The sequence below is a fragment of the Helobdella robusta genome, assembly GCF_000326865.2.
Source record: "Helobdella robusta unplaced genomic scaffold HELROscaffold_13, whole genome shotgun sequence".
Classification (NCBI taxonomy): domain Eukaryota; kingdom Metazoa; phylum Annelida; class Clitellata; order Rhynchobdellida; family Glossiphoniidae; genus Helobdella; species Helobdella robusta.
In genome coordinates, this window is record NW_008703718.1 from 3079495 (window position 1) to 3088926 (window position 9432).

Consider the following 9432-nt stretch of genomic DNA (forward strand, 5'->3'; position numbering starts at 1 on the left):
ACCTTCGTTCATTCCTTCGTTTTCTTATTCTTTCATTGTTCGTTCGTTCGTTTGTCTGTCTGTTCATTTGTTTGTTCGTTTATTCTTTCGTTCATTTGATAGTTTTAGTTTATTCGTCCGTTCGTTCGTTCATTCATTTGTCAGTTCATCCCATTATTAAATTATTACGCGCACACGTACGCACACACGCACACACACAGGCAGACACACACGCGCACACATACACAAATATTCATAAATATATATAAACACATGCAAACAAACAAACGACAGCAACATAAACAACAAACAGCATAACGAAAAAAAATTTATAATTTGACCACCTAAAATTTGATGGAAGGCAAACAATACACGACTGAGCTGGGTAAAATTTTTTAAAATTCATTAACAACCTAAACAACAACATTTGAAACAACTTAAAGAAAAAAAAACAACAACAAAACAAACAATGTAAACAACAACAAAAACATAAATAACTTCAAATAAGAACAGCATTTCTCCAAAATTACTAACTAAGCCAGCAGCCGCAAATAATAGCGCATAAACATAAAGATAACAGTAGATAGCGATCAATTACACTGACAACAACAATAACAACAATAACAACAACTACTACAACTACAACAGCACTGACTTTCCTTGAAGTAATAACAGGTTATTAAGAGGAAAAAACTCACTTCAGGCAAACAATTTCATTACTTTGATGCCACAACTACACAACAACAACAACATCGTCAACAGAACAACAACAATAATAACAACAGCATCATCATTATCATTATGAACAAAAGCCAAAAAACAACATCAACAACAAAAACAACGTTAACAGCTTCATCGTCAACAACTGCTTTATCGAACACCTAAAAAAAAAACAAAAAATAACAATAATACAAACAACAACAAAAATAAAAACAACAACAACACTAATATATATATGATCATCATGAACAACAACAACATTAACAACCTCATCATCAACAACACAACAACTGCTTTATCGAACACGCAAAAACAACAAAAAATAAAAATAATACAAACAACAATAAAAACAGCAACAACACAAATATATATGATCATCATAAACAATAGTAGCAACAACAACATGATCATCATCATCATCAACGACTACTACAACTTTTTTCCATGTTAATGTTGTTGATGCTTTAAGTGCTGGTCCTTCGTTAATTTCTCGGAGTTGTTGTTTGTTGTGTTGTTTGTGTTGTTTGCTGCGATTGTGAGGCTGTTGTTTGCGATGTTGTTGTTTGCTGTGTGGATTGTTGTGATGTTGTTGTTTGGGATGTTGTTGTTTGTTGTGCGGATTGTTGTGATTTTGATGTTTGGGATGTTGTTGTTTGTGATGGTATTGTAATATTAATAATAATAATGATAATAATAATAATAATAATAATAATCTGTGTTTTAGTTCTTCTAATAGCAAATATTTATTTCTATTGCAGAACTTGTCTTTACATCACGGTTTGACTTGTGCACTACGTTTAGTGCACGGCACATGTGATTTAATAAAGATATATGTGAATAATTAAGTTGAAATAAGTTTCTGCTGGTTAGCGTCAATACGATTTGACCACGTTGCTTTAGCGTGGCACACCGGCATTCGAACTGATGCATCTGAGAGTGTATGTGCATTCGTGTGTGTGTGTGCGTGTGTGTGTGTGTCTGTGTGTGTGTGGTGTGTGTGTGTGTGTGAGAGCATGAGTGTCTGTGTGTGTGCGTGTCTGTGTATTTAATGAGCTTGGCTCCTATGAGTTTTTAACTATTGTCGCTGTAACTGTTGTTTTTATTGCAGAGGCTGGATGGTCTAGAGGTTATGGCGTCTGGCCCTCGTTCGAATGCCCAATCACCATATAAGAAGTCATATAGAATGAATCTATTATTCACCAAGGTTCGCATCACTGAAACATTTTTGCCTCTTGTGAAATTTCCACCTGATCTGACATCACCTCCATACACCCAGAGTACAAAATACACAGGCTTATAATTGTTGACTGGTTTTTTTCTACTTCTCCTGTTATCATTTGACACGCATAGCACGGCGCAACGTAATGTAAATGTTACTGAACAGAAAGTAAACGAACGCAACACGGCACAACAAGCCTAACACAGTCTACTGCGGTACTTAATATGGATGTGGAATATATGATTTTTGTAGCCCGCGGCTTGGCGGACAAATTCTGTCAAATGTAAAAGAGCTTATAATTATAAAAGGTTCGTGTGCCTGCGTGTTTCTCTGCGTGTTTGTGTATGCGTGTGTATGTGTGTGTGCGTGTTTACGTGTGTGTGTCTGTGTGTGTGTGTGCACGCATTCCACTGATACATCTGAGAGTGTATATGCATTCGTGTGTGTGTGTGGTTTGTGTGTGTGTGTGTCCTGTGTGTGTAAGTGTGTGTGAACATGAGTGTGTGTGTTCTTGTGTGTGCGTGTGTGTCTGTGTGTGAGCATGAGTATCTGTCTGTCTGTGTGTGCGTGTGTGTTTGTAAATTTGTGTTTGTTTGAAAGAATGCCTCTGATGATAATGTGTGTGCGGTTTAATAATGAATGGTCCTTTCTTATCAAAGTAGTGTTCGCAATAGAAATATTTTTTAGAACTTTTCTTCCACTGTTCGTATTTCGGCCAAAATGGATTATTTAAATTTTTTGGTATAGAAAAAATATTTGGCATTGAATGAAATGTGGATTGCTTCGATTTTTAAAGAAGGAGTATTGCATCTTTTTGCATGTTGCTGTAAGTTATTGAATAATTTATTCCTTTAAAATAATTTTTACACAAAAATTGCAGTACTTAGGTGCTTAACATCCGGTTTCTTGTAACTTAATTAACAGTAGAATCAATTTTTAATTTGGTGGAAAAGTGAAGTGTTACAGATCTTTTTAAAACACGTTCAATAATTGTTTCAAAAGTTTTTTTCTGAAAACTTAGAAAGGAAAAAATTTGATGCGTGGTCGTGTTAGAGATGTGATTGTAACATGCACACAGAGCATTTGTTAATGGTCATTTAACCTTCTAATTAACTGTCCATTCTCACACAACTCTCGTTGTTTAGTTCTGCTACTTCCTTTCTTGCAATATGGCCGCTTAGTTCAAAAGAACTTCATATTAGTTTGTTCATTCGTTTGTTGGTTTGTTTGTGTGTTCGTCCATTCTTTCGTTTGTCGGTTCATTCCTTTGTTCGTTTATTTGTTGGTTTATACTTTTGTGTTATATGTAGTAAACCTGTATAACTTTTTGCATAATTTTGCTTTCTTTTAGCTTAGGATTCATCCTCACCACCAACATCACCCTCATCACCATCGTCATCATCTTTAAGATCATCACTTCATTCTCAACCACCACCATACCATCGTTGTCGTTGTCGTCATGGTTGTGGTCATCATCGTTATTATCATCTTAATCATATAATTGGAGATGACAACGGTTTAGATAAATGCAACGATAAAGTGATTGAGTGCAGCTAATGTTCTTTTAAAGACAGGGTTCCAAATCATCAAATGATCATACAAACCACTCATTCATTCATTCACTTCTTCATCCATTCATTCACTATTCACTCATTCTTTTGTTCGTTTGTTCATTCTTTCGGTGTTCGTTCGTTTGTTCGTTCATTCATTCATTCAAACTCTTCTCCACCACAAGCAATACAGTAGTACAATTAGTCTGTTAATCCTATACTACTTATTTACTGTACACAAACACACACATACACACACACACAGCCTCACAGATAAACACACACTAATACGAAATTATTGTTTATTTATTTAATCATTTATATGTTAACTTACAAAAAATTCAAACCATTTGGTAATTTTTTCATTTAAAATTAAATTTTTGAAGTTCCAAAAAATTTATAATTTTTCTCATTTTTGTTATTTTTGTGGTTTTATTTTGTGTTTTTAACTTTCTAAATTATTTTTTTTAAGAATTGAGATCTAAATAAAAAAAATGGCTCCAAAACCTTTCTCAAAAATATTATTCTGAAATAATAAAATGCGACATTTTCACAATCAATGAAATAAAATAGAATAAATAAACAATTGAATAAATTTTTTGACAGAATGCTGAGTTGGCAAGTAAAAATATTTTTGTATTATAAGAAACTTGTTAACACACAACACACGCACACACGCACGCACACGCACACGCACACACGTGCTACATACAATATAGACGAATATTAAGAACGATATAGGTATATGTATTTATTTCTTCAATATAATTGTATACATACAGCAAACATACAAACACATGCACCCATACACATATATACATACATACAGTGTCCGAGGTCAATATAGTTTTGTCTGGTGTGCCCCAAGGTTCGGTTCTGGGTCCTGTTTCTTCTGTATACATCTGAGGTATTCAAAGTGGTCGAATCATTTGGTTTCTCATACCATGCATTTGCGGATGACATACAAATCATTGTTACCAGTAAGCCTGGTACTTTCCGGGCCGAATTGGACAGATTGGTTGAATGTTTATCAAAGGTTGATTTGTGGATGCAAAACAATGCTCTTAAACTGAATCAGAGTAAAACGAAATTTTTGCTGGTAGGTACGTGGCAACAGCTTTTGAAGCTAGAAACTGATTCAATCATTATCAAAAACAGTGTCATCCCGTTTTGCCAAAAAGCTACTAGTCTGGGATTTATTCTAGATTCCAATTTGTCAATGAAAGATCACATTAGAATGCTTTCCGTTGAATGCATGTACCAAATAAGAAAGCTCAATCAAATACGTAGATCTCTTGACACTACTACGTTGCAGACTCTGGTTCATGCCTTCGTGCACTCACGAATTGATTATTGTAATAGCCTGTTTTACGAATTACCTGATAAACATTTAGCTGTATTACAGTCATTGCAGAATCGTGCTGCAAAGGTTGTTGTCGGCGGTTTAAAATATGATCACGTATCACCAATACTGAAACAACTGCACTGGCTAACCGTAAAAAAAGAATAATCTTCAAAATATCAACTCTAGTCTACAAGTCAATAAATCGTCTTGCACCACCTTATTTGTCGGAAATGTTTGCAAAGAAGTTGGCACCTCCTTCTGGAACGCATCTGAGGTCTCATGATCTGAACTTGCTGCTAGTCCCAGTTTCGTGTCTTCATATGGGGTCTCGTAACATCGCCGTCTTGGGACCGTCTGTTTGGAACAATTTGCCTGCCTTTCTAAGAGATCCGGAGTTGAACCTGCCTGATTTTAAAAGAAAACTGAAAACTTACTTATTTTCGTTGTAATTCATTGAACTGACTTGTTTTAGCTATAACGGAGTGATTTATTTTGTTTATTGTGCCATGTTAGATTAAGGAAATAATGAAGACTGTTTTTTTTTTCTTAAAATTTTTTCGTTGAAATGCACTGATAACTCTTTATATATGTTGATTATGCCATGATATATTTTTTTTTATCCTTTTTTGAGATCCTTTGAATTAGCGCTTTATTAAATTTTTCATTAATAATAATAATAATACATATATATATATATACATATCTTTATATAACTCATATACGAATTAAATATCAGTGTTTAAACATGAAATTACAATGAACCACACACACACACACACACACACAAACACATACACAAACACACACATATACATACAAATATAAACACACACATACATATACACACACTCAATTTACACACACACACACACATCAGCCTAAATAAAAACATTGACGATAATGTTAACCATGATCACAAAAACAAAACATTTTTCTATCTATGCCCGAATTGTTGCAAACTATATTTATTTCTAATAATTTCTAAATAAATATTAAATTATATATAAATAGATATATATATATATATATATATATATATATATATATATATATGTATATGTGTGTTTATGTGTGTGTGTGTAAGTGTGTGTATAAGTGTATGTAAGAATGTACGTGTTCTTTTAAAAATATTATTATGATAAATTGTTAAGAATGCAATTATTGAAATATAGATATATAGTGGGAGTATTGAAAACGAAAAATAAATAAAAAATATAGATAAAATGTCTTTGATATAAGATTATTTATGTAAGATACCATTGACATACATAAGATATCATTGACATACATAAGATATCATTGATACACGTAAGATATCAATGATGCACGTAAGATATCATTGATACACTTAAGATGTAAAATATCATTACGTGTTTAAAGTGTGATAGCATAATCAATAAAATCAACATCAGCGGTCGATAATTAAAAAATAAATTTTAATTTTAAAACGCTAACAATTCGGTAAAGATAACAAAACAACTACAATAACAATAATAATAATAACGTTGATGATGGTTATGATGAAGATGATGATGATGATGATGATGAAAAAGAAGAAGAAGATGATGATGATGAGGAGGATGAGGATGATGATGATAAAGAGGATGATGATGATGGTGATGATAAAAATGATGATGGTGATGATGAAGATGAGGATGATGATGATGATGATGGTAACCACCATAATAACAATAATAATAGCAGTGAACTTAATTGTCTAGGACACGGCTATCTTAGGCGACCCTTCACCCTCTCGATAGTTCATACCCATCGGTGGCAACTGTCTGTGGTGGTGGGGGTGGTGAGGGTGGTGGTGTGGAGTATGCGATGGTGGAACGTGGGATGGCGGGAGATTCTGAACAAAAAGTCTAGAAAAGAGAGGATGAGATAGTTGCGGTGATTGCTGCTGCTGCTGCTGCTGTTGTGGCTGTGATGGCGGTTGTGAGTGCGGGAACCCATGAAGACCCAGGAGTGATGAAGAAGATGAAGATGACGATGAAACGGAAGAGTGTGGCGAGTGAATGTTGTTGCTACTATTGTTGGTCAGCACGATGCCGTTGCTTATATTACTGTTGCTGTAGTGTAGTTGTTGCTGCTGCTGTTGTTGCTGGTGGTGGTGGTGGCGAAGTAACATGGCGTCCATGTTGGTGATGAGTCCTGTGGTGTGCGGGTCGTAGGCGGCCCAGTAGGGATTCGTTTGGAGCATTCTTTGCACAGCCGCATAGTTTCCTGCTTCTGCCAGCAACTCCAAGCCAACTGCTGTCTGTCGCTTCCATTTCGTCCTAAAGGTAGCATCAAATACGGTTTTGCTTGAGTGCACACAATGACGTTTTACAATCATGCAACATGAAACGAATTCAAATTAAATTTCATTCATCATCATGATGATAAAAATGAGACCTTCGATTTTGGTACCAAGTTTTGACTTGCGTGTCACTGAGATTCAACTTGGCGGCGAGCTCCATCCTGTCCTGCACACTGAGATACTTCTGCCTCTCGAAACTTTGCTCCAGCGTGTTCAGCTGGTGGTCGGTGAAGGCCGTGCGTGCCTTGCGAATCTTCTTCGATTTGTGGCTGGATGGATCGTTCGATGGCGAGTTGAAGGAGAGGTCGTCTTTGTTGTGGTCATCTGCTTGCGGTTTCAAGATGGATGCATGGATGGATGGAGAAATGAATTATTTATGGCTAATTAGATAAACGGGTTTATGGATAAAAAGATGAACATTTAAATAAATAGATAAATGAATGAATGAATGAATGAATGAATGAATGAATGAATGAATGAATGAATGAATGAATGAATGAATGAATGAATGAATGAATGAATGAATGAATGAATGAATGAATGAATGAATGAATGAATGAATGAATGAATGAATGAATGAATGAATGAATGAATGAATGAATGAATGAATGAATGAATGAATGAATGAATGAATGAATGAACGAATAGTTGAACCGATGTGCATATGCGATGATATAAGAAAACAAATTATTGACGAGAAAATTATATTAATATTTAAATTTACACGGGGATGAAACGAAATGTGAATTGAAAATAAATTACATAATCACAATCGGTTGGTAGTTTTGCCGTTGAGGTTTAAAGGAGTAGTTCAATTTTTTAAAATTTGTTTAACTGACTAACTGCAAGTTGATTAAAATGAAAAAATGACTAAAATATCGAGAAAATAAATAATTGTTAAATGGGTAACAAATTTTGACAACTCAATTGACAATTGATGACTTGCCAGACATAAAACAATATGACACAAACAAACGAAGAAACGCAAAAACGTATTAAGACGTAGATAGAAACAAATCTAAATGAACCTGATAGCATTTAATTACAGATCTCCTCACCATACATACGCCACACAAAATACGACTCATGGGTATATTTGCGTTACAGAACCAATTTGTCAAAACAACAACAGGATAAAGAAATACATCACAAATGACATGAAGACAATGAAGCCTGACATCAATAAAACAAACAAAAACATTAACAACAAATTAAACAACAGTAACATCAACAGTCTCAGCTCCTCAACAACAACATCAACAACAGCACTAACAACAACAATACAACAATATTATTGCCATCTTCACACGCACCAATAAACAATACTTCAGCCAACGATCTGACATTGTATTTTTATTATTTCGTCTTTCTTTTCGGTTTTATGAAATTAATCACCTTAACTTACTAGAGAAATTTAATTACAACTTAATTGTTTATTAAGCGTATTTGTTATTTAATTAAAAAAAAACTACTTAAATATATTTTTCTATGTTATGTAACGTCTCAACTTTTTGAATAAATATTTAATGCTTGAATGTACAAATGGCTTTCAATAAATAGCTCTTCTATACATTTTATTGATTTAAGTTGTATATAAATTCACATTCACGGGTTAGTGTCTGAGATATACATATCATATAGCGTTCTGTCTCAAATAAAATATAAACAAATTCAATATAAACAACATTAAAAAGAACAGCATAAACAAGACATACTAATAAACATACAAATAATCATACATAAAAATATAAAACAAATATAAACAGAGAAACCACATGAAACACGTACAAAAATTACAATCCAGTAAATCAATTTCTGTACAATGAGCTATAGTAGCTTCAAGTTAAGTAAATAGAAAATTTCTGAAACCAGGAATGACAATTTCCTCCTTGTAACGATCCGAAAGATGTTTTGAATGCTCGTTTGTTTTACCGCTATTATCATACACGCACTCTCCCACACACGCACACGCACGTAAACATCTTAAACCTAATTTACAAAGTGTTTATTAATGTAATTAATTATATAAGACATAAACATACGCTACTATGACGAATCAAAATTTTTCTAAATTAAAAGTCTCAGCATTTGTTTTTAACTGACTAATTTGCAATTATTTGTTTGAAATAAAGGTGTAAAAATTGACAATTTATCATCTAACTTTGCCGGATTCTATAGGTGGCGTGTGAAATTTTCTAAACACGCACACGCACGCACGCAAGCACTCAAATCTTAGTTGTCAGTCAATTTAAAATATGAATGAATGAATGATTGATTGATTGATTGATTGATTGATCGATCGATCGATCGATTG

The 9432-nt window shown here is 33.8% G+C and overlaps 1 protein-coding gene across 1 annotated transcript; it reads right to left on the reverse strand.

Annotated features, from left to right (window-relative positions):
* Window positions 1-6995: 6995 nt before the first annotated feature.
* HELRODRAFT_152036 (hypothetical protein) lies at window positions 6996-7410 on the reverse strand (the record flags this gene model as incomplete). The annotated part of the gene is made up of 2 exons (XM_009014326.1): window positions 6996-7095; window positions 7214-7410. Coding segments are annotated over 2 exons (297 nt in total), but the record flags the coding sequence as incomplete, so codon positions are not given.
* Window positions 7411-9432: the final 2022 nt, after the last annotated feature.